Raw genomic sequence first — 24,602 nt, 5'->3', positions numbered from 1 at the left:
GAAGTCACAGGACATTCATGAGAGGTTCTGGGGGATCACCACGTTCATCCGATAACAGTGACAAGCCCTTGAAAGCTAAGAATTTCCAGAACTCTGATTTTAGAGACAAATATGAGGTCTATCCAACCTCATAGGGATAACTGCATTTTTGTGTACTAGTGTTCTCCTTCGTTGTATTTTCATTTTCTAATGCAATTTCTGCACATCTCAAATACTGAAATACTGAACACAAGTAAAGGAGATGGAATGCTGGTTCTGAGCAGGAAGGTACCTTCCCTCCTTTTTACAAATCCAGAGTCTTGCTCAGTGGTGGAGGTACATACCTTTGACTTAGCACTTGGGAGGTAGACGCAGGAGCATCTCTGTAAGTTTGAGGCCAGCCTGGTCTACAGAGGGAGTTCTAGGACAGCCATTGTTACACAGAGAAACCTGTCTTGGGTGGAAAAAAAAGCAACCCTTCTTCCTGGTTCTGCTATCTGGAGTGCTGGGGTTACAGGCACGCACTGCCTGCCACACAAGGCTAACCTGTACTTCGAAAACCATTTCTCTTTGTTCCATGTTAAATAAACAAATTAAATGTATAAATATTCAAAAATGGCCGTGGAGGGGTTCTGTGGGTTATGGGTAGATATTTACTATTTTAAAAGATTTTTATTATTTATTAAAAGCCAGCAAAAAGGCATTGTGCCGGGGAAGTGAAAAGAAGTTAAATTAACCACAGTTTCTACCATCTATTGCGCTTAGTCTGGTAGGTTTGGGTTCAGACCCAAGGCAGTAGAAAGGCACTAAGTCCTTTCAAAAATAGAATGCTAAAAGAATTTTTTTTTTAAAAAAAGAGTCCAGGGGAGGAAAAGTTGAGAGCTGAGCAAACACCGTTGATGAGCAACAGTTGTGTGCTATGAACTGTGAATTTGTACTCTGATTTGGGACAAAAAAGCAAGGTTTAGTAATTAGTGCCTCGGATTTGTTTTCCATTAGGCAACCTCAGAGTTCGAAGGTGCCTTTAGTTTTATGCCATCAGGACACTGGTTCTAGGACTGGCTGGATGCTAATTTGCTCTTTGATTTGGGACATAAAAATTAGGCTTGCAAATGAGCGCTCCAGATTTGTTATTCCTTTAAGCAGCAATTGGGCTCCCCGGAACAGAGAGCGGCCTTCACTGAGCTCCGATCTCGCTTTCTCTGCTAGTATTCTGCTGCAGGCCAGACCAGGATCTGGGCACTGCCCCTTTAAAGCAGCCTAGAAGACGTCAGGGGTCTCTCCCGGCTGCGGAGCGGGGGCGGAGCGTCCAGCACAAGGGCTTCTACGTAGCCGGGGACGCCTCTGCGTCACAGCGCCCATAGCCAATCAGGGTGGATCCTGGCGGGACGCATTACTAAGGCGACGGGCTGGACGCCTCCCCGTTTCGGGATGAATTAGCGGCGGGTTCTGCTCGGAGGTTGTGACCCCCGTGGAGTCGCAGTCTCTCTCCGGTGTCCCCGCGACGTTGCGCGGTTTCCCCGGTGTGTCCCAGGTTCACGGCCCGCGGCGTCAGGTGCGGGTTTGGGCGCGGGGAACATGGCGGCGACCAGGGGATTCCCCGAGTGGGCGGAGGGGGAGCTGCGGCGTGGCCGCTTTTTCTGAGCGCTCGCTTCCTCCGGTGGGCCCCGAGGGACGGCCACTCGCGGGAGTTGGGGGAGGGTTAGAGCGAGCGACTCGAGAGAGGCGGAGGCCTCCGGAGCCGAGCAGGTTGTGGGACAAGGGTCGCCTTGTGCCTCGTCAGTGCTCAGGGACAAGTACCTTTTCGTCCACGCCACACCTTGGTGGCCCCGGGAGCTGTTGGGTCCCCAGACACCGCCTAAGGTGTGCCAGGGGCCAGATCCCAGGTGCACAAAGCTGGGATATCCCACGTGGGATACCCACAGGAAAGCTGTCCAAGGCTCAAGCCGGCTGTTTGCTGCGGGTGCGAGAGGTGTGCACTAGGTCTAGGTAGCAGTGCCACAGAAGGAAAGGTAGGCCACGTTAGAGGCTGACGTCTAGGTTGACTGATTTTTCTGTCCGTTTTTTGAGACATGCTCTTGCTAAGGGCTAGCCTTCCAACTCGTCGTCCTTATCTCTGTATTGTACCTTATAATTGGTGCGAAAGTAGGCGTGGTACCTGGCAGGTTCTGTCTTTCAGGTTGTATCTTAACATCTAAAATTATATTTGATCAGAAGCAATAAAGACGAAAGGTGTTTTCTTGTGGTTGTGGAACTGTTTGGTTTTCTCGACCTTTCCTGAAGGATTAGTTGCCTTTGAAGTTCACGTTCTGTCTTCGGTGCGCTTTGAATGGATGTAGACAAATCTGAGTTTTGCAATTCAGTTTAAGGCCCGGAAAAGTGTTGAAGGAATATCGGCGAAGGAATTACCAAGATAAATGCTTTTCATTCACATCCTCATGTATTTTGGCAAAGAAACATCTTGTCATAAAAAGTTTTAAGTAGTTGGACTATCTAAAAAACTACTATTTTAGCCAGGTGGTGGTGATGCACCACGCTTTTAATCCCGGAACTTGGGAGGCAGAGGCAGGCAGATCTCTGTGAGTTCAAGGCTAGCCTGGTCTACAGAGCAAGTTCCAGGACAGGCTCCAAAGCTACACAGAGAAACCCTGTCTTGAAAAACCAAACCCAACCGACCAACCAACCAGAAACAACAACAACAGCAACAAAACTATTTTGATTAGTGACTTTGCAAAATTTGTGTATTTAAAAATGTTATTTTTATTTGCCTATTTGAGACTGGTGAGTTTATATGCATCATGCAATGTGGAAACCTCCTGGAGCTGGAATTACAGATGTTTTTGAGTCACCTAATGTGGGTGTTGGGAACTCAACCCTGACCCCCTAAAAGAGCAGTAAGTGCTCTTAAGCATTGAACTTCAGCCCATAAACTTGTGCATTTTTGAATTACTAAAAGAATTGAAAAGTCATAGGCGCACTTGACTTCAGTCCTCAATAGCTACTGTCTCAGGAGTGCCCAGGGTATATCTGACACTGTGATTTCCACATAACTTCTACCTTAAGTTGAACAAATGTTGGGGGTTGCTCTTTTCCCACCAGGTGTGAAGACTGGCTGCTGCAGATGGCAGGAGGGGAACTTTTCTACACTGAATCTGCGGAGATAGGATCAGTTTGGCCTGGTGTTGAGGTTATATGTAGTGATAACTAGGTTACTTCTTAAAATACGGTAATTATATAACTTCTGTGGGGTGTTTTTTCTCTGAGTGGACAGTTCTTGGCCAAGCAGTCTTCATTAAGGTTTTGTAAGGGGGCGGGGCAATGCATCTAAAAGACTTAAAAACAGTGGTAAGAATTGACGTGTATTAGTATGCTCTACTCTACCTGGTGGTGTATCAAGGGCCTTGTGTCCACTCAACCGTTCAACGCCAGTATAAAGTGGTTACATCAACAGATGAGGAAACTGGAGCAAATGACATCGTTTGTCCTAAACCATTCAGCTAGCTTTGTGAGTCCAGCTTGTGGCCACCCACATCTGTCTGTTTTTTTTCCTGTCCTGGGGATTGAATGCAGAGGCTTGCATATGCTAAACAAGTGTTCCATCACTGAACTATTCCCAGCCCCTTTTTATTTTGAGACAGGGTCTCATTGAGTTGCCAAGATTAGCCTTGAACTCATTCTGGAGCCTAGGAAGGACTTGAACTTGTGATCTTCTTTCTGCTTCAGCCCTCTGAATAGCTGAAATCCCAGTCCTGCACCACAAGGCTGGCTCCTGTGTTCTTCCATACCTTCACTATATGCATCCAGGTGTATCATGTGCTAAGGGGAATATGTGAGCTGAGTTTTCAGGGTCTTTTACTTGTATAAACAATTATGATTCATTTTTTTGGCGTCCTTCATTGTTTGTGTGGCAGTGGCTACAATTACTTTGGTTATGTAGTATATTAATTTCACTTTTTTTGTTTATTTCCTGAGACAGGGTTTCTATATGAAACAGCCCCCTGGCTGTCCTGGAACTTGCTTTGTAGACCAGGCTGGCCTCAAACTCATAGACATCTGCCTGCTTCTGCCTCCCAAGTGCTGGTATCAAAGGTGTGTGCCACCACCGCCCTGCTTACTTTGTTTTTAAGACATCAATCTAGTCTGTAGGACAGGGTGATTTGATCTGTAATCATGATGGCTTCAAATACGCAGTTATAGCCACTCAGCCTTCTGAGTGTGAGGGCTCTTGCTCAGCTTTGATGTCCAATATGTTTAAAAACTATTTTATTTTATTTTAAAGATTTATTTATTTATTATGTATACAGTATTGTGCTTACATATATCCTATAGGCCAATAGAGGGCATCAGATCTCATTACAGATGGTTGTGAGCCATCATGTGGTTGCTGGGAATTGAACTCAGGACCTTTGGAAGAACAGTCAGTGCTCTTAACCTCTGAGCCACCTCTCTAGCCCATTAAAAACTATTTTAAAGCAGAGTTGTAACTAATACCTACCAGGAAACACAAGTTCATAGTTTTAATTTTTATTCGATTGTTTGTGTTTGCATATGTGTGTAGGGTGTGGCATGCACATGTTCATGTAAAGGCTTTATTTTTTGAGAAAAGGGTCTCACTGAATATGATGCTTATTGATTGAGTAGACTGGCATCCTCTTGTTGCTTGGATTACATACATGCACATGCTGCTAGACCTGGGATTTTACTTGGGTGCTGGGGCTCTGAATTCAGGTCCTCATGCTTGTGTAGCAAGCACTTTACCCATTGAGCCATCTTCCCAACTCTGGTTAAGTTCTTTGAGAGAATACTTTGATGGATGAATTTAAAAACAAACAGACTGGGTTTTAGTACAACTCATTGCTAAACAATAAGCTAATAATTTTCTTAGTCTTTTTTATTTCTGTTTTTGATTTTTTTTTCCCCCTTGAGTCAGGGTTTCTCTGTGTAGCTCTGGCTACTGGTTGTCCTATGTAGACCAGGCTTGCTTTGAATTCACAGAGATCTGCCTGCCTCTGCCTCCTGAGTGCTGGGATATTTTCTCAGTCTTTATAGGAAAAAAATGACATAAAAGTGGCTGTGATTTCATTGTTTCATAACTCTATCTGGAATCTTTCTGTCTCCTTGGAAAATTAATTCCTCATCTAATCCTTGAGGTCAAAGAGAGGCCCAAGTCCAATCTGAAGATGTGGGGAAGGAATAGATGATTAACTTACAGTGTGCTAAACTCTCAGATGTAGCGGTGATAGGCACAGAGAACTCTGGGAGCATGTGCTGGGATGGACCTAGCTAAGTGAGGAGAGAAGCTAAGCAGAGCACGAGGGAGACCAGCCTCCAGAAGTGAATAGGCAGGAACGCTGTCATGGCCGGATGAATGAGAGTGTGTGTATCCTTTCAGGGAGAGATACAGGAAGAGGTAGGTCCAGGCTGAGAATTCTTGGCTAAGACTGATTTTATGCTCCTAGCAGTATGGATTTTACAAGGACTTTCAGTCTAGAGCTAAACTAGACTTGCACTTTTCTGTCAACTGGCCAGCTGGAGTTGCTGGGAAGAGGAACCTCAGCTGAGAAAATACCTCCATCACATGGCCTGTAGGCAAATCTCTAGGTCCCAGTCTTGATTAATGATTGATGTGGAAGGGCCCAGCCTGCTTGAGAGTGGTGTTTTCCCTGGGCAGATGGTCCTCCTGAGTTGGATAAGAAAGCAAGCTGAACAAGCCATGGGAAGCAAGCCAATTAGCAGCGTTTCTCCTCGGCCTCTGCTTTGGTTCTTGCCTCTAGGTCTCTGCCTTGGTCTCCTGCCCTGACTTTCCTCAGTGACGTACTGTGACAGAGTTGTAAGTTGAAATGAACCCTTTCTTCCCTAATTGGTTTTGGTCATGTTTTATGGTGGCAGTAGAAATCTTAACTAAGACATGGAGTGAAATGATCGGCTTTCTGTTCTGCTTCTTTGTTTATTTGTTGGGTGTTTTTGAGGCATGGTCTCACTATAGCTCAGGCTGGCCTGGACCTTGCTATGTAGCTGGCTTCAAGCACAAGGTTATCCTCCTGCCTCAACACTATCAAGTGCTGGGATTACAGGCTAACATGAGGTGCTACACCTCATTATGTTCTGGAGAGGTGTCTTTGGTAACAGAATGTAAAGAAGAAACCAGTTAAGTATCATTTCATAATCCAGGCTTGGTGGTTTAGGCTGAATGGTGTTTCGGCTTGATAGTGTAGAGACTGAACAGTGTATAGACTGTATGGTGTATATATATATATATATATATATATATATATATATATATACACACACACACATAGGCTGTATGCTGTATATATAGGCTGTATGGTATATAGGCTGGACGGTGTATATATAGACTGGACAGTGTATATGGTGTATATATATAGGCTGGATGGTGTATAGGCTGGAAAATTGAATATTGCTAGGAGAATGGGTATTAGGTTTTCTTCCTTCCTTCTTTCCTTCCTTCCTTCCTTCCTTCCTTCCTTCCTTCCTTCCTTCCTTCCTTCCTCCCTCCCTCCCTCCCTCCCTCCCTCTCTCCCTCCCTTCCTTGGAGAATGGGTTTTAGGTTGTCTCCCTCTGTCCCTCCCTCTGTCCCTCCCTCCGTCCGTCCCTCCCTCCCTCCCTCTGTCCCTCCCTCTCTTCTTTTTTTTTGAAACAGAGTTTCTCTGTTTAGCCTGGAATGTCCTAGGGCTAGCTCTGTAGACCAGGCTGGCCTCGAACTCAGAGATTCGCCTGCCTCTGCCCCCAAAGTGCTGGGATTAAAGGTGTGCACCACCATCCCGTTGAATATTTTTCTTATATTAGGTTTTTGTTGTTATTTTGAGACCAGGTCTCATGTAGGCCAGGCTGGTTCTGAATTCTCTTTGTAGCTGAAGCTGATCTTAAACCGCTGATCCTTTGCCTCCAGCTTTCAAATGATGGGATTATAGATGCGTACTTCCACCCCCAGCTTATTTTGAGTACTTATATATTTGCACAGCAGTGATTTCAATGTGGAAACAGCCACTGATGAAATGAGGCGGTGTAGAAGGAGCGGTGGGCCACTTCCCGCCGCCCGCCTCCCAGCTAGCTTTACCCCTGAAATAATTACACGGAAACTTTTTTTTTTATTCATTTAAGCACTGCCTGGCCCATTATCTGTAGCCTCTTTTTGGCTAACTCTTACATATTGATCTAACCCATTTTTAATAATGTATGTAGCACCACGAGGTGGTGGCTTACCAGGAGGATTCTAACCTGCGTCTGTCTTGGAGAGGAGAGTCGTGGCGACTGCCTGCCTCTGCTTTCTTTCTCACACGATTCTGTTCTGTCTACTCCACCAACCTAAGGGCTGGCCTATCAAAAAGGCCAAGGCAGTCTCTTTATTAACCAATGAAAGTAACATGACCTTTCTCCATCAAGGTGGTTGTAAATGGATCATGCAGATGTTTATAGCACTACAATTACTCAGTGCCAACAGTACCACAGTGCGGGGCCCGGGATTAGTTAGGGTGAAAGTGCGAACTTGCCACGGTTTGAGGATCCTGTTTCTTTTGAGCATGCTGCAGAACCTTTCAATCATAAACAGAAATCAGTACTTGCAGATAGATTAAACAGATTTATTTGAATGATTTAGAAAGCAATGATTTTATAAAAGTTGATCCTTTAGTGTGTAGTTGCTGATGTAGACCAGTGGGAACTCATGTTGATGGGAGTGTGACATGGTTCGTACAATCACTTTGACATGTGTGGCTTTGTCACTCCTATCCGAGGTGCTTTGGTCATAGTGTTCATGGTGCTGTTTTTTTTTTTTTTCAACAATAGTAACCTTACCTAGGATAGGGAGAAAAGATGGAAAGTAGGGGTAGCTGAAACACTTTTTCTTTTTAGCTCCTCCCTTAGAGTCAGGGCCCTGCTACCCAACTCAATCTAACCTTGAATTATGCTGAGTCGTGCAGGCTGGTCTTGAATTCCTGGTCCTCCGGACTGTGCTTACTTTGTGCTGATTGCGGTGTCCAGTCTATGTTCTTCACTTCTGTGCCTGCATGCCTGTTTTACCTCAGTGAAAATTTAAAATATATGGTACTCTTGTGGCTTTATTTTGAAGGGCTTGCTTGAACAAAAATAATTTATGCCCAAAGTTTCTGAAGATCCATGTGAAATATACCTTTCTGTGATTGTTTAGAGCCATTCTTTCTGTGATGTGGGATTTTTAAATGAAATCTCTCTTCTGCCTTTTGTGTTCTACTGCAGTTTTTATTTTGTTTATTGGACAGTCTTAATGCTTCATTATATAATTTTGAAATTTAGTAAAACTACATACTCCCCCCACTTCTGATCGTGTCTCTATGTGACTAGGCAGGCCTTTGATCCAAGGTGTCTCATCCTCACTAGTGTTGAGAGTGCATTGTGAGCCACCACACCTGCCTAACACTGAAGTTGTTCAGTAAGGTCAGTTGATTAAGGAAAAAGTGTTTGTGTGGTGATACTTAATTTGTGATCTAACAAATAAAGCTTGCCTGAAGATCATAGTGCAGAGCTAAGCCACTAGTTAGTCATAGAGGCCAGGCAATGGTGACTCACACCTTTAATCCCAGTCCTTGGGAGTCGTGTGCCTCTAATCCCAACACTAGGGCTGTGGAGACAGGAAGGATATGACTTGGTGGAGAGAGGAATATAAGGTGGGAGGAGACAGGAGCTCATGGCATTCAGTCTGAGGACTTGTAGAGACAGGATAGCCCTTTCAGTCTGAAGATTCCATGGAGGTAAGAACTTTAGTGACTGGCTGCTTTACTTCTCTGTCTTTCAACTTTTACCCCCAATATCTGACTCTAGATTTTTATTAAGACTAGTTAGAATTCACAGTACATGTTTGTTTTGTTCTCTTGCAGGGGGGATTGGGAACAGGGCTCAAGTACAAAAGGCCAGGTCTTTGTCACTAGCTTTACTTACGGTAGTAATGACAGCAGCATGGTTTAACTTCTCTTTCCTTCCGAGGCTAGATATACTGGGAATTAGATGTCCTCTTTGCTACTGGGATAAAGAGTTCTTGTCTATTGAAGGTACTAGTTGTCCTTGGAACTGAGTCTTCATTCATTTCAGGTGTTCCCAAAGTTATATTTATTTATTCCTTTTTGAATCTAGAGTTTTGTGAGGGAGTCCTATATTCTTACTTTGAATTAAGAATGCTTAATGTCTGATTCTGTCTTTGGGGACTATTCTTAAGACTTCTCAGGGTCTTTCCACCCACTGGTAGTTACTAGGCATTTCTAGATTGTTAGCTGTTTACATTAGTTTCCTACAGCTGTTGCACTAAATCACTGCAAACATGTTGTGGAGACAAGCACTCCGAAATGTTGTTAGTCAGCCAAGATCAAGAGTAACAGAGCTGTGGCACCTCAGAGGCTCCAGAGGATCATCCTTCTTGGCCTCACAGCCTGTGGTGACTGCTGGCATTCCTCTTCATGGTATGAACACTCCAGCGCTTGTCTGTATAGCATAGCTGTATGTGATTGTATTCAGGACCTTCCTCAATAATTGAAAATAACCCACTCATTGTAAAGTACTTAATATAACCACATTTACAGAATCTTTTTTCTTTCTTTCTAGATAGTATTTATAGTTTTCAGAGATTAGGATGTGCTATGTTTATGCATCTTAAATTAGCATATATTAATTGTATAAAATAACAAATTGAATGTTGAGGTTTTCATACATGCTGTATAGTTAGTTACTTGTCATCTTGTGACAAAATAGCTGAAAAGAGCAACTTAGGGGAGGAAGAGGTTATTTTGGCTCACAGATATCAGGATACAGTTCATCACGGCATGGAAAGCCAGTGACAGGAGTGGGAGGCATCTGGTTACATTGTATCACAGTCCAGAAGGAGACAGTGCATACTGGAACTCACCCTGCTTTATCCTTTCTATTCAGTCCAGCATCCCTGCCTACTGAATAGTGCTGTCTGCAGTGAGGTGGGCATCCCATCTCAGTTAACCCATTCTAGGTAAGATGGTGCCTGCCGTTTGTAGTGAGGTGGGCATTCCATCTCAGTTAACCCATTCTAGGTAAGATGGTGCCATCTGCAGTGAGGTGGGCATTCTGTCTCGGTTAATTCATTCTAGGTAATTCCTCAGATCCATGTCCAGAGTCTTGTTTCCTACATGATTCTGGATCCTGTCAGGTTAGCAGTATTTATTAACCATCACATGGCTGGTTTCACAGGAGAAATTCTCTACTCTGTGATCAATGTTTTCTTTCCAGTATCTTCTTCAGTAGATTTCTTCAGTGTTTTCAAATTGTATGGGAGAGTGTTTTATGTCTTTGGTAGGTTTATACTTAGAATTTTCCTGCTTGAGATTGTTGTAAGTGAAATTATTTTCCTGATTCCTTTCTCAGTGATATTATTTTATTATTATTATTATTATTATTATTAATTATTATTTCTTTTTGAGGAAGGTTTTGTCTGTGTAGCCCTGGCTATCCTGGAACTCATTCTGTAGACCAGGCTGGCCTTGAACTCAGATCTGCATGCCTCTGCCTCTTTACTCCCCTGAGTTTTTTTTTTTTATTGGTAAATGAAAAACTATTGATTCTTGTGTGATTTTGTATCTTATTAGAAAGGTTTATTATTATTGCTTGTCTTATGGAATCTTTAGGGTTTCTCAATTATAAGATCATATTTGCAAGTAGAGATAGTTCAGCTTCTTTTTATGTGTGTTTTCTTTGTTTCTTTTTTTTTTGCCTTATTTCTCTGACTATGATCTCAAACATTATATTGAATAAAAGTGAGAATGGATACTCTTAGGATGTGAATTTACTTTGGCAGTCGTTCAGTCAGCCATAGTAACACTTGTTAATTTCTGTTTATTGCTGTGGGACAGTGGTCTTGTATTGTTTTAATAAAACACTGATTGGCCAGTAGCCAGGCAGGAAGTATAGGTAGGGCGACAAGAACAGGAGAATTCTGGGAAGAGGAAAGAGCCAGTCTATAGTTGTCACCCAGACATAGAGGAAGCAAAATGAGAATGCCTCTCTGATAAAAGGTACCAAGCCATGTGGCTAACACAGACAAGAATTATGGGTTAAGATGTAAGAATTAATTAATAAGAAGCGTGAACTAATAGGCCAACCAGTTTATAATTAATGTAACCCTCTGTGTATTTCTTTGGGACAGTGTGTTTTTTTGGGACTGAACGGCTGTGGGATTGGTTGGGACAGAAACCTCTGTCAACAGTTTATAAGTGAAGAAACAAGATTAATTGCCTAAAGTCACAAAGTTTGCAAATATCTGTTACTATCTCTTACCTCCTTCCTTTCAAAACCTAGGAATATGCAGAGCCAGGTGCAATAATATGTGCTAGTGGTCCTAGCACTTTGGAGGCTGAGGCAGGAGGATTGGTATGTTGAAGCTACTCGGGCCACATAGTGAATTCCAGCTTACTCTGGGCTACATAATGAAACTTGTCTCAAAACTCTGAAACATACACACACAGCCAAGATACAGTTTTACCATAAGGGCTCATTCTGTCGCCCTTGATGGACACATTCCCTTCCTTCCCTGACTTCTTACAAGTACCAATCTGTTTTTTGTTTTTACAGTTTGGTCATTGAAGGAATGTTAGACTCATGGATTTAAACAACATTCAATCCGTGGGATTTGACTTTTTTCCACCCCTATTTGGCATAATTCTCTCTGGATTCATTTTAGTTATGCATGAGTTTGTACTTTTCTCGCCCTTGCATTCCTTAGTCTCCTTAGCACTCCCTCATAGAGATGTGCACATTGAAGGGCGTCTGTGTTGTTTCTAGTGTTTGGCTCTTAGAAACAAGCTGCTATGCACATTTGGGTATGCGTTTTTTTTTGTGTGTGTGTGTGTGTGTGTGAATGTAAATTTTTTACTTCACTGGAGTAAAACTCAGCAGTGTAATTGCTGGGCCATATGGAGGTTGTGTAGATACATGGGTTTATTTCTGAACCCTCAGCTCTTTTCCCCAGATCTGTTTGTTTTTTTCACGTTAGTACCACACTATCTTCATTGTTGTTGCTTTGTACTGAGTTTTGAAAATAGAAACACAAATCCTGTTTTGTTCTTTAAAAATAATTTATTTCATTTTTTACTTATTTTTCTGTGTGTATGTGTGTATACACATATATGTGGATATGCTGTGCGGAGGTCAGAGGACAACTTTCAGGGATTGGAATTAAACTCAGGTCATCAGACTTGGCAGGAAGTACCTTTACCAGCCATGCCATCTGGCCTGACATATTTTATTCTTCATTAAGATTATTTTTAACTTATTTTTAGTTTCTTACACGACTATATTTTTTGTTTAGTCTCACTCTGTAGCCCAGGCTGTCTCAGAACTCATTACGTAATCCAGACTAGCCTTGGATGTGTAATCCTCCCCTCTACTTCCAGTGTGCTGGGATTGTTTGCAGGGCTGTGTCACTATGCCGAGCAGTGTATATTAATTTTAGAATTGATTTGTCGATTTCTACACAGTAGGCATATGGGGGTTCTGACAGGAGGTGCCCTTTATTTGTTAAATTGTACAACCTTCACCACGATCAATTTTAAAACATTTTGTTATTCTAAAGAATCCCCATTTGTCACGTGTATTAGTAGTGACACTTCTACCTTCTTCCAGACTCTCCTTTTCTCTAGCAGCTGTGATCTTCTTTCCCCTAGATTTGTGTATTCCAGCCTTTTTCTATAAATGGACTGATGATATATTGTGCTCCTTCTTCACACTTCTCCCCTCTGATCCCCCCTTTTGTATAGGGTCTATATTTGTAGCCCAGGCTAGCCTAGAACTCACTGTGCAACCCAGGCTGGCCCTGAGCTCGTGGATATCCTCTTGCCTCAGGTTCCCAAAAGGTGAAATTATACATCATGCCTAACTTTATCTGATCATTTTTGAATGACTTTTCCACTTAGCACAATATTTTCAGCATTCCTGTGCACAGTGGAACAGTGTGTTTGTCTGTTGTTGTGACAAAACAACATGATCAAGGTAAATAATAAAATCTTTAATGGGGCTTATAGTTTCAGAGGGTGAAGAGCTCATGATGGTGGGCAGAGGCAGGCCAGCAGGAACAGCCAAGAGCTCATATCTCAATCTCTAAGCAGGAGACAAAGAGAGAGCACCCTGGGAATGGTACATAGTTTCGAAATTTCAGAATCCACCCCTAGTGAAACATCTTCTCCAGCAAGGCCATACTTCCTTCACCCTTTCCTAACAGTTCTGTCAGCTGGAAAGCAAGTATTCAAATACATGAGCCTGTGGAGGACATTCTCACACCACCACACATGGTATACTCTGTGTGGTGTATACTTGGTTCTTTCTTTTGCCAAACCATCTTTTATATGGATAGTGCCACATTTATTATTATTATTATTATTATTATTATATTGGGTTTTGAGACAGCGTCTCATCTTTTAACCTTGACTGGCATGGAATGTACTGTGTCGACTAGACTGGCCTCAAGCTCGAGGTCTGCCTGTCTCTGCCTCCTGAACGCTGGTATTGTACGTGTGTACCACCACACCTAGCCTGCCACATTTTGTTTATCCATTCATCAGCTGGTGAACTCTTGAGTTGTTTTGCTTAGTGGCTATTTGGAATAATGCTGCTGTGATCATTCATTTACAAGCTCTGTATAGGTTTGTGTTTTCATTTTTTTCTTGTATATACTTAGTACTAGATTTGTTGGCCCACAGGGTAGTGGTATTTAACTTTTTGAATAATTATTAGATTGTTTTCCAAACTGGTTGTATGAGTTTACTATCTTGCCAGTGGTGTGGCCAGATTTCCATTCTTAGCATCAGTACTTGTTCCTATTGATCTTGTTATAGTTAGTTCTTCTGGAACTATCCTTTTGGACATGACCAGAGGCATGCTACAAATCTAGTTGCTTCTTTCAGACTGACAGTCAAAATACATGATCACAGCAAGTAATGGATTGTTTTCAAGTCATTTTTTTTAATCTATTGGTAGTATGTATGATTGTATACTTATTTTTCTTGGACTTACTAGTATTGTGAAGAAAATCTTAATATTGCTGACTATTGAACAATCTTTACATCCTGGTTTAAAACAGTTTTTAATATCATTGAATTCCTTTTCCAATGCTTTTTGAAGATTTTTTGTGTTTCTGCTACTTTTATATAGTTTTCCTGGTTTCTGCTTTGAGATAGTACTAGTTTCATAAAATAATTGAGACGCGTTCACAATTCATTATCTGTTTTCTAGGAGACATTGTAAGAGTTAGTTTGAATTCTTTAGTCCTTTGATAGAATTCTCTGATAAAACAGTCTGGGCTAGAAGATTTTTTTCAGAAGCCTTTAGGTCTGAGTTCAGTTTCCATGATCATCATGTGCTATTCAAACTTGCTACTTCATTTGGGTGACTCATGTTGCTTAGTGCTTTTGAGGAAGTGGCCGTTGGCAATGGAGTAGGGCCTCCTCATTTCTGCTAAGCAGCTGTAGGTCAGTGTCACCTGTCTGCTCGACTTCTCTTGATGTGGTCATGTCTCATTATTGCTCCCCAAATGGTCTTAACTGACACCTTGGGCCAGGGCGATGGCCTTCTTGCTTCCTCCTGTCTAGAAGTCTCTTCTGGGACCATCTTGATGGAGAAGAATAGGGGTGATAGATCTCTTACAGGCTTGTGTACTTGGACACTTGGTCTCCAGTGGGTCACACAACTGGAGATGTCATGGAATCTTTAGAAAGTGGAGCATTGCTGCAGGAAGTGTATCAAAATCTGAGGCCAGATTTTGAGGATTTATAGCCTGGCCCTATGCCTTAGGGTTCCTATTGTGGTGATAAAACACCATAAAAGGAAGTGGAAAGGAAATGTTTATTTTGCTTACACTTCTGTATCACAGTCCATCATTGAAAGAAGTCAGGGCAGGAACTCAAGATAGGAGGTAGAAACTGAAGCAGAGACCATGGAGGAGTGCTACTTACTAGCTTGCTTCCCATGTCTTGCTTGGCCTGCTGTCTAGGACCACCTGCCGTGGAGCGGCACCACTCACAAGGGCTAGGCCTCCCACATCACTCGTTAATCAAGAAAATGTCCTACAGACAACCTGATGGAGGCATTTCTCAGTTGAGGTTCCTCCTCTTAGACAACTCTAGCTTGTGCCAAGTTGACAGAAACTAACCAGGACATTCTATGTCCTATTCTTTTTCCCTGTTTCTTCTTTGTGAGGTTGAGATGTGCTCTCAACTTCCTGCTTTGCTGTCATGCCATGTCTTCCATGCCCTGATATACCATCCATCTGGAATCATTAGCCTTTTCTTCCTTAATATGTTTCATGTTTCATGCATGGTATTTTTACCATAGCAACACAGAGGTACCTAATATAAAAATTGGAGTGTTGCTGGCCATGCTATTTTATAGAGCAGTGCAGAGAGTGAGTCCTTATGGGATGCTTGGGAGCTGCTAACACCTTGGTGGGCCTGGACACACCCTTCAGGGAGAAGGGGTCAGGGAGGGGTGTGTCCCTTAATGTAGGGACAACCACTTGAGCTTTCTGGTCAGTGTGAGGGTAAGTGGTGGGGGTTGGGATTGGAAAAACAGTTCAAGACTGTCTTCTTGCCTTGACCTTTCCTTCTGATATTTAGTGCTTAACAATATTTTCCTTATGGTAGCAGAGTGAATTCCAGGGCTGGGTCATTTCAGTGGTGCAGTGTTTGCCTAGCTTATGCAAGGTCTGGTTTGGTTTCTGTCACTAGGGGAGAAGAAAAGAGAAAGTTGAGTTAGAAGAGGGAATCCTCAGAGGCTGAGGAATTAGCTTGATTGTTATATATTATTTATGTACTTTAGAAAGTAAGTGTCTAAAGTAGTCTAGGCTGGTTTTGAACTTATAGCCCTTCTGCTTTAACTTTTCCAGCAGCTGGGGTTACAGGCCTGTACCATTTGATTGGTCCAGCTTTTGGACTATCACAGACCACATATTGTCTTAAATGACATTGTTGGCCTTCTCTTGTAGATAGCTGACAGCTGACTCTGGCCTTGTCTGTCCAGCTCAAGGTCCCATCTGTTTAGCGTTCCCTTGAAATGCTTAGTCACCACTTTTTGCCTCAGTTAGCTGAGCTAAATTTATTCTCAGTCCCGTATTCCATTTCCTGCCAGAGTTTGTCCATTTTTGTACATTCAATTGTCCTGTCTTGAAGTTTTTAATACAATTTTGGCATGTCTCTCTATTTCTCTTTTATTGCTGCTTTTGTAAGGCTTAGGTTCCCCCTCTTCATTATACTTGGATTATTTCGGTAGTCTATGTTGGTATTAAAAATAGTAGCTTTTATTTATTACATATTTGATAAACTGTATCTGATCTTTCTCTGGCTCTTGACTTTGGGCTTAAAAAAAGAATCAAAAACCCTTGGAATTTTCTGAATGGTAAGAATATCTTTTGTTATCTCCAGTGTCTCTTGATTGTACTGGGAATTTGTGCTGTGTATCAGAAAGACCAAAATTAGAAGTTTGGAACTTTCAGTACCTCACCCTCACCCCCATGCATACTTGCCCATGTCTCTGAGAGGAGAAAAGGAAACTAGATGCTGAGTTTAATTAGGGGACCTATGATTTAGCTAGTCATATTTAGGGGGCCCGTGATTTAGCTGGTCATATTTAGGGGACCCATGATTTAGCTAGTCATGTTTAGGGGATTCATGATTTAGCTAGTCATGTTTAGGGGATTCATGATTTAGCTAGTCATGTTTAGGGGACCCATGATTTAGCTAGTCATATTTAGGGGCCCATGATTTAGCTAGTCATGTTTAGGTAATGCAAGTCTGGGACAGTGGTGAATGTGTTAAGGTACAGGGCTATTGACCCCTGGGTCTCTGGAGTGGCATGGAGGTTTCGTGTCCACTCTTCCTCTCCCAGACCCTTCTCAGCGCATCTCTTCCTTCCATTTAGCTATTCCTGAGTTGAGCCTTTTATAGTATAATAAAGCTGTGATTGGTAAGTATTGTGCTTTCACTGTTTCACGAGAATTTTTCTCGTGAATTACTGAACCAGAGAAAGAATTTAGAGAAACAGCGTTTATGGTTAAATGGGCATTAGTGTAGTGAGCCCAGAGATATCTGAAGTAAGAGTGAGTGGTTTTGTTAGGTTCTTGCTCTTTACCTTGCTGGATCTGATTTTACCTCCAGACAATGAGTATCAGAATCAAATAGAAATTGTAGGGCATCTGGCTGGTGTCAATGTAGTGTGTGCACGCTTTTAGGTGCTATGTGCATCATTTCATGTAGCACCCTAGAAAGGTAATGCCCGCTTTTATCTCCCTTGACCCTTTGCTAGGGAAGGTGTAGACCTACTAGTCCAGGGCCACAAAACCAGGGGTTGTTGGGAAAATTCCATGCTTTCTGACCACAGACCTATTTTTTAATCCTTTGTGCTGAGGCAACTTGATTTGGAGATTAAAACTCTCCTCTGACCTGGCAGGTGTGATCTTTGCATTTTTTCTTTTTTGTTTTGAGACAGGGTCTGCTTTGAAGCCTAGGGCCATGCCTGCACTCCCAAGTGCTGGGATTACTTGAATGGACCACAGAGCTTGGCCACTGTTTTTGAACTCAGGGACTTCTTAGTTGCTCCCCCTATTACAATACTCCTAAGGCAGCCAGTCAAGGCCCAAAGTGGTAATATTGCCCATATTTTGTTCATATGGAACAAAATCAACACCTGTTGTGTTTTTTGGTAGGCCGCTCCATTCTGTGTCTGCAGGAGTTGAGTTAGGAATGGAATGTGTGGGTTCTGGCCCCTGGTAAAATATAATGGGAGGTCAGAATATAGGAAAAGGATGTTGGCATAAAAATAGCACATACTGACCAGGTGAGTAGGTCTTGGACAAGCGGCTTCATGGAGCAGGGCTGTTTGAGTTTGACCTGAAGAGACTGTAGGATTTTGAGACCTGTGACTGGGCAGGTGATGCTCCTAGGCAGGAAGAAAGTGAGCTAAAGGGATTGAGGGGATTTTGGATTAAAGCTGAAGCAGAGGCTGCCTTACTTTATCTGGAGGCAGCTTTTTCTTGAGGCAGGATCTCTTTCCTCCTCTTAAAAGGCTGTGATATGTTTTTCTAGTTGAATGTTTGCCAGATCTTGGTTCTTGCCCCACTTTTAAAAATGCTGAAAGCTGTTTTAGGGTCAACCAGTGATACATTCATTTGTTTAAGTATGCTAATCAGTCACAATTTTACTAAAAACAAGGCCTGAAATATTTTTATGTTACCTGAACTCGCCAAAGGAAGCTTTAAATTAGAATGTTCAAAAACTTTTAGTAGTGAAACATTAAAGTGAATATCAAAATAGGCAGCCTGAAGAAGGTCGTATTCTTTAAGTTGGTTAAGGTGATAAGTATTTTAAATGTGGACACACATTGTTAACCGTGTATAATTATCTTGGCATTCAGAAGGGTAGGTTTGTGACAGCTTTCCTCACTCTTCAGAGCATAAGAATTTACTGCTGGTCATTTGTTCTTCTGCTTTGAAGACAAAGAAACTTTAGTTGATTCTTATTTGAAGATTAGCTGTGCTATGTAACATTTTTACACTTTGGGAAAAATAATATATAAAGAACAATTAAAATCACACTATTCAGATAATTGATAAACTTATTTATGTTGTATAATTTTTAGATATAATTATACAACTTTGTACCTACTGTTTTCACTAACTTATATTACCAGAATCTTTCCTAAATTATGCTCCTCGCCATGACTTCTATTAATATATAAGCATCATATGTAGAGTTTGGGAGGATGTCTTTCCTTTAACTAACAACAGAATAATTTATTTATAATTTTGTCAGTTGCTCCTTTTACTTCATTGATGACTTTTTAATTGTAACTTCACTGTTTAAAACTGACCCCACAGTACTCCTTTATGTGACTGTTGATCGTAGCTTAGCCATTTCTCTATTTTCTGTAGGGTGTGTGTGTGTGTGTGTGTGTGTGTGTGTGTGTGTTATGAGCACGTAAGTGTAGGTGCTGGGAGAGGCCAGAAAAGGGCATCGGGTTCCTTGGGACTGGAGTTGGAGGTGGTTGTGAGCCATGTGACTTGGGTGCTGGGAACTGAGCTCAGAAGAGCTGTAAGCACTAATGACTGTTGAGCCATCTCTCCAGCCCCCATTTCTTTATTGATGGACATTTTGCTCTTCTGATATTCATATTTACATACTACTCCAGTAAATTATTTATTCATTTATGTATTTATTGTGTTGAGATTGAATTCATGGCCTCCATTGAGCTACAACACCAGTCATCAGTGATGATCTTTACGATAGTTTCTCATTTTTATGATTATTTTTCTAAGATAGAAAATTTGAATGATATTTTTGAGTATAAATATATATGCACTTAAAAAGTACTGGCTTCACTATGTTATCTTTTTAAGGAACTTGGCCATCAATGTCCTAGTGACTGTGTGCTTGTCCTTTTCCCTCTCTGCTCACTGCTAAAGGAGCCCGTCTGTCACTGTCCTTAGTAATAGTGTGCTTGTCCTCCTTCCTGTGTGTTCACTTTTAAAGGATCCCATCTGCAGTGTCCTTAATAACAGTGTTTGTCCTCTTCCCTCGGTGCTCACTTTTGTAGATTATCACTGACAAATAGGAAAAAACGAGTAATTGAAAACATGTCTCATGCTGCCTTAATTTAATTTTTGTGTATTTTCTCATATGTGACTATTTTGATTCTTTGCCCATTTTTCCTATTGTTATATTTTATTCTAATTCTTTAGTGCTTTCATAGTTTACATGTAACTCTTTAATTCATCTGGAATTTATTTTGATTTCATGGAATGAAAACTGCTTGATTCTGGAGGAGATTCAAGGGCTAGTGGGCCTTGAAATTGTCTGGAAAAATTTAGAGGGTAAAAATAAACTTGTTGCCTTTGGAGAGTAGCTTGCTTCAGATTTATTTAAAGCCTTAGTTAGTGTTACCCAGCTCTGCAGGTCCTGCTTGTGAGGGGAAGACCCTGCTATGCTAGTGTAGCAGAAGGAAAGCTGGGTTCAGATATGTGCTTGCAGGTAGTTCAGGATAATCTGCATTTGAGCAGAATTGCACCCTCTTTATAAAGAATAGATGAAACTCTTGTATTCAAAGTACAGCTGTCTTTGCTGTGTGATAGCTTTTTATACACCTGATGAGATGCTCAAGTTTCAGTGGGAAAAAGGCCTGTGACCTTGTAATCTAAAATCTGGAAGCTAAGATGCATTATTTTTATGACAAAGAGTTCTTGATGATTTGGAGCTCTGGAATAGGATAAAGATCTTGAGTTACATGGATGGGTCCTCCAGGAGGTCACATATACCCTAAAAGGGGGAGGTGGAGGGACATAATGCACAGAAGAGCAGGAACAGTGACCGCACAGGCAGAGGTTGGAAGGAGATGGTCACACTCAAGGAATTTTAGCAGCTGTATGAGGCAAGAGCTGTTCCTTCTACAACGTGGAGGAAATATGACATATACCTGAACATGTACCTGAATCTGAAATAATATCACTGGATTTTATTTGGGTCCCAGGATTAGAGAATACGTTTATTTTAAGCCACTGGGGATTTGTTACCACAGATGCAGGAAACCTGTGTGCCCTAAGGGACGGGCTACCTGTCTCCTGTTAGTAACAAACACTAGTTATTTCTCTTCTGCTAGTTAGCTATCAGAGTTCAACTTTGGCTAGTTTCATTACTGATTATTGCTGGTTCTCTATGCCAATGGTGTCCTGTTTTGATTCCTGTACGTTTGTTGCAAGTGGGAAGCGCCAGTCTTTCAGCGTTCTTGTTCTTCCGCACTGCTCTGGCTACTTCGAACTCCTTTACATTTATTACGAAATTGAGAGTTTTTTACATGCCTGGAAGAAAACATTGGAATTTTGATAGAAATTATATTGCATCTATAAATTACTTTGCATTTTATTGCCATATTCATAAATGTGGGATTCTTTCTAAATGTTTGACTTGTCTTTCATTTCTTTTGGCAGTGCTTTGTCGTTTGTAATTTGTAGCAGTTTTGAAGACTTAGCTCTCTGGTTGAATTATTCTTAGGCATATTACTGCTAGTGTGCTTGTAGGGTCAGTGTTTTCTTAAGTTCTCTCTTGGTTTTCTTTCACCTCTTCTCCCCCTTTTTCTGGGTAGGATTTTACTATAAACTGCACACTGGCCTGAAACTCCCTAGGTAGTCAAGGCTGGCTGGCCTTGAATTGATGGTAATCTTTGTGTCTCAGGCTCTCAGGAGCTGAGATTATGGGCACAAACCTCCAAATGTGACTTATAGTTGAGTTTTGTGTGTTGAATTTTGTTCCTGCAGCTGTGCTGAATTGATTAGCTCCTTCCTCTGGTGAGTTTGTAAATTTTTTTCTGAGATTTCCAGACGTAGGATCATGTCTTGTAGAAATCACCTTTTCCCTTCTGATTTGGATGAGTTTTTTTTTTTTTTAAGATTTATTTATTTATCACGTATACAATGTTCTTCTGCATGTATGCCTGCAGGCCAGAAGTTGACACTAGATCTTACTACAGGTGGCTGTGAGCCACCATATGGTTGATGGCAATTGAACTCAGGGTCACTGGAAGAGCAGTCAGTGCTCTTAACAGCTGAGCTATCTCTCCAGCCCTTGGATGAATTTTATTTCCTATAACTAGTTCTGGTTAGAACTCCCCTCAGGGTTGATAGCAATGGTGAGAATGATTGTCCTTGTGTTCTTGATTTTACTTATTAAGTCTATTATCCTGGACTATGATTTTTGCTTTTAAATTTGTAAAATTGTTAGAAGTTGAGTTAATTGCTAACCTTTGAGAACGTAACTTATTATTTTTGCTGGTCCCAAATTTTAGAATATTTCTTTAGAAAATGAAATTTTCACACAGTTGTAATTTTTTTAAAGATTTATTTATTTATTATATATACAACATTCCTTCCATGTATGCTTGCACACCAGAAGAGGGCACCAGATTTCATTACAGTTGGCTGTGAGCCACCATGTGGTTGCTGGGAATTGAACTCAGGACCTCTGGAAGAGCAGTCAGTGTTGTTAACCTCTGAGCCATCTCTCCAGCCCCCACAGTTGTAATTTTTATAATTGGCATTTCATGATCTAGAGTACACAGAAAGCAAAGGAGATGGTAGCTCAAGGCTTCACAGAATGGAGAATTCTACCTGCCTTCACCCTGGATTTTGGCATTTGCTTCTAATGATTCACTTTTTATCACTGCTCTCAGAAAGGGAAAGCTTGCCCAGCTTAACCTTTTGAAACTTGAAACACCTTTGCATGTGTATCTTATCTCTCTTTAAGAGTTAGCCAGTTTCTTTTGTTTATGTTTTTGTTTTTTGAGACAGAGTTTCTCTGTAGCTTTGGAGCCTGTCCTAGAACTTGCTGTCCTGGACCAGGCTGGCCTTGAATTAACAGAGAATCTGCCTGTCTCTCTCCCTAGTTCTGGAATAAGAGCTTGTGCCACCACTGCCTTGCAAATCAGTTTCTTTTATTGATTCTTTTGTTTACAGTGGAAAGAAGGACCGTGGCTTCTAGAGCTGAATCCGAATAAATTTGTCTCATATCCTAGGAAAACAAGTGCCCTAGAGTCAGAACACATATAGTTATTGCATTTGATAAACTGTCTTATGATTTGTCTTTGTGGGTATTTTGATAACACTTAGATAGGTTCTGATGAGCCAGGCTTTATGTATGTGTGAGAATTATATGATTATATATGTTATATATGTCTGCATATTTAAATGTAAATGCAAGACATTTGTGTATGTGTAATATGCAATACATATATTATATATAATACAAATGTACATACAAGACAGTTTTGAATAAAGAAAATAGGCCAAGTATCTCTTGTAAGTAAAAGGAGTTTAAATTTATTACAGGGGGTAGCAAGAGGGCTCAGCAGATAAAGGCACTTGCTGCCAGGACTGGTAACCTGAGTTTGATCCCTGGAATGCACATGGTAGAAGGAGAGGACTGACTTCCACCAGTTGTATTCTGACTTCCACATGTACACTGTGTCATAGATGTGCTCACATGTAAGCAAACACTAATACACCCAATGAAAAGAATTTAAATAAAAAATCTGTTATGATTTAAAGTTAACTATAACTCCTGGCCTGGGAGTTTTCTTGGTTCAGACTCCAACTCCCAGCCTGCCAAGCGCTGACCCCTCCCAAGGGACGGTCAGGACTACTCCCATAGGCTATTTAGGCTTGCACTGAAGAAAAAAAAGTGGTTTTGGGTTTTGCGTGTCTCCCCACTCTGTCTGTCTGTCTGTCTGTCCTTGCCATGCTCTCCTAGCCACCTGGGATGGAATCATTTATTAAACGTGGGCATTTTTGATTTGGCCTAATTTGGTTTAATTGTAGTTATTTTGCGTCAGTGGAGAGGCTCTTTTTAAGGATTATTTCTAACAAACTATTATGATTATTGGTATGTTTGTGTGTGTGTATAGAGTACAGGCCCATGCATGCCATGATGCACATGTGGAGGTCAGAGGACAACTTCCGGGGTTGATTCTCTCTTCATTGGTTCTGGTGACCAGATTTCAGGGAATGAGGTTTGTACAGCAAGCACCTTTCAGCTAAGCCTTCTTGCCAGGCAAGTTTTTTTGCTTTTTTTAAGTTAATTTTGGGAGTATGGAAAGCAGGGGAGGACTTGATGATTTCAATACCACTTGATCGTTCTGCTTTGGGTCATCTGTACTCCATTGTTGTTTATACCTTTTTCATGCCTTCACTTGCATAATAGTTCTCCATAATTATAGTCTTAGAACTTTATGAAACTAAACAGATTTTTGTATTAATTTCTTCCTTCATGAAATAAAATACTGTACAGATGGCTTGATACATGGATGTATTTAAAGGACGGGGGCAGTTTGAGAACCTTTCACAGTGCACGTGTACCATACTTCTTTGTAAAGAGAATTGTTCTTTTGGATTGTGTGTGTTTTCCTCAGTTGGTGTACCTGTTTCAAAGGACTCCTAAGTGCACAGTAAAGGTAAGTAGGGCAGCGGGATGCTGAAACCCTCTTCATGTTGTCTACACTCTGAAGATGGGTTTAAACCCAGCTTTTTGTCTTCATCCAGTGCTCAGTGCCTAATTCCACCGACCAAATTCACAAAGGGTTGATGCTTTTCAAAAGCCAAAGACCCGTGTATTAATGTGCTTGGGAGGTGGGTCTTTCCATTGTAATTTGCTTTCACTGTTAGGAGTTTCTAATTGTGATGATATCACAGTACTAAGTAGTGGCTTCCTAATAGCAAAGTTGTCTAGAGTATGAGGACTCAGACAGACATGAAAATAAATAAACATGTGTTAAGGATTTCATGTAACTCATAGTCAGTGTGGGATCAAGCACATGCTTTAACTGGTTCAAAGGAAAAGTAAAGCAGCCCACAAATTTATGTGGGGTGAAGGAATGTTGAAATGGATTGCACATGATGGTGTTTAGTGGGGGAGGAGGGCTTGGGAGAGACTGAAGTCAGCTGGATCTTTTACCTGACAGTGGAACCTTTGCCTCTCTAGGCACTCCTGGTGTGTAGGGTTGTGCAGTGAGGTGGAGGAAGTGCTTGATGGGTTCCAGATTTTCTCTTGCTTGTTATTGGGATTTGTGAAGGGTGGCGCTTTGGAGTA

The 24,602-nt window shown here is 41.5% G+C and overlaps 1 protein-coding gene across 5 annotated transcripts in view; it reads left to right on the top strand.

Annotated features, from left to right (window-relative positions):
• Positions 1-1,350: 1,350 nt before the first annotated feature.
• Lclat1 (lysocardiolipin acyltransferase 1) overlaps positions 1,351-24,602 on the top strand; it is a 122,154-nt gene continuing 98,902 nt past the window's right edge. Inside the window, exon 1 of one of the 5 annotated variants that reach the window (XM_048416138.3) lies at positions 1,351-1,534. Coding sequence is in view for 1 of the 5 variants with exons in the window: in XM_085691257.2 (XP_085547383.2) it covers positions 5,348-5,389 (42 nt within the window). In the remaining 4 variants the exon portion in view is untranslated. Of the gene's footprint in view, positions 1,535-1,827; positions 1,992-5,236; positions 5,390-5,649; positions 5,810-24,602 lie in introns of those variants that run through there. The other 4 variants (XM_085691258.2, XM_085691257.2, XM_048416139.3 and 1 more) reach the window with 4 other exon arrangements.

Source organism: Myodes glareolus, chromosome 6 (genome assembly GCF_982192425.1).
Source record: "Myodes glareolus chromosome 6, mMyoGla1.1, whole genome shotgun sequence".
In the NCBI taxonomy this organism is placed as follows: Eukaryota; Metazoa; Chordata; class Mammalia; order Rodentia; family Cricetidae; genus Myodes; species Myodes glareolus.
This window is presented reverse-complemented; position numbering and strand designations above follow the sequence as displayed.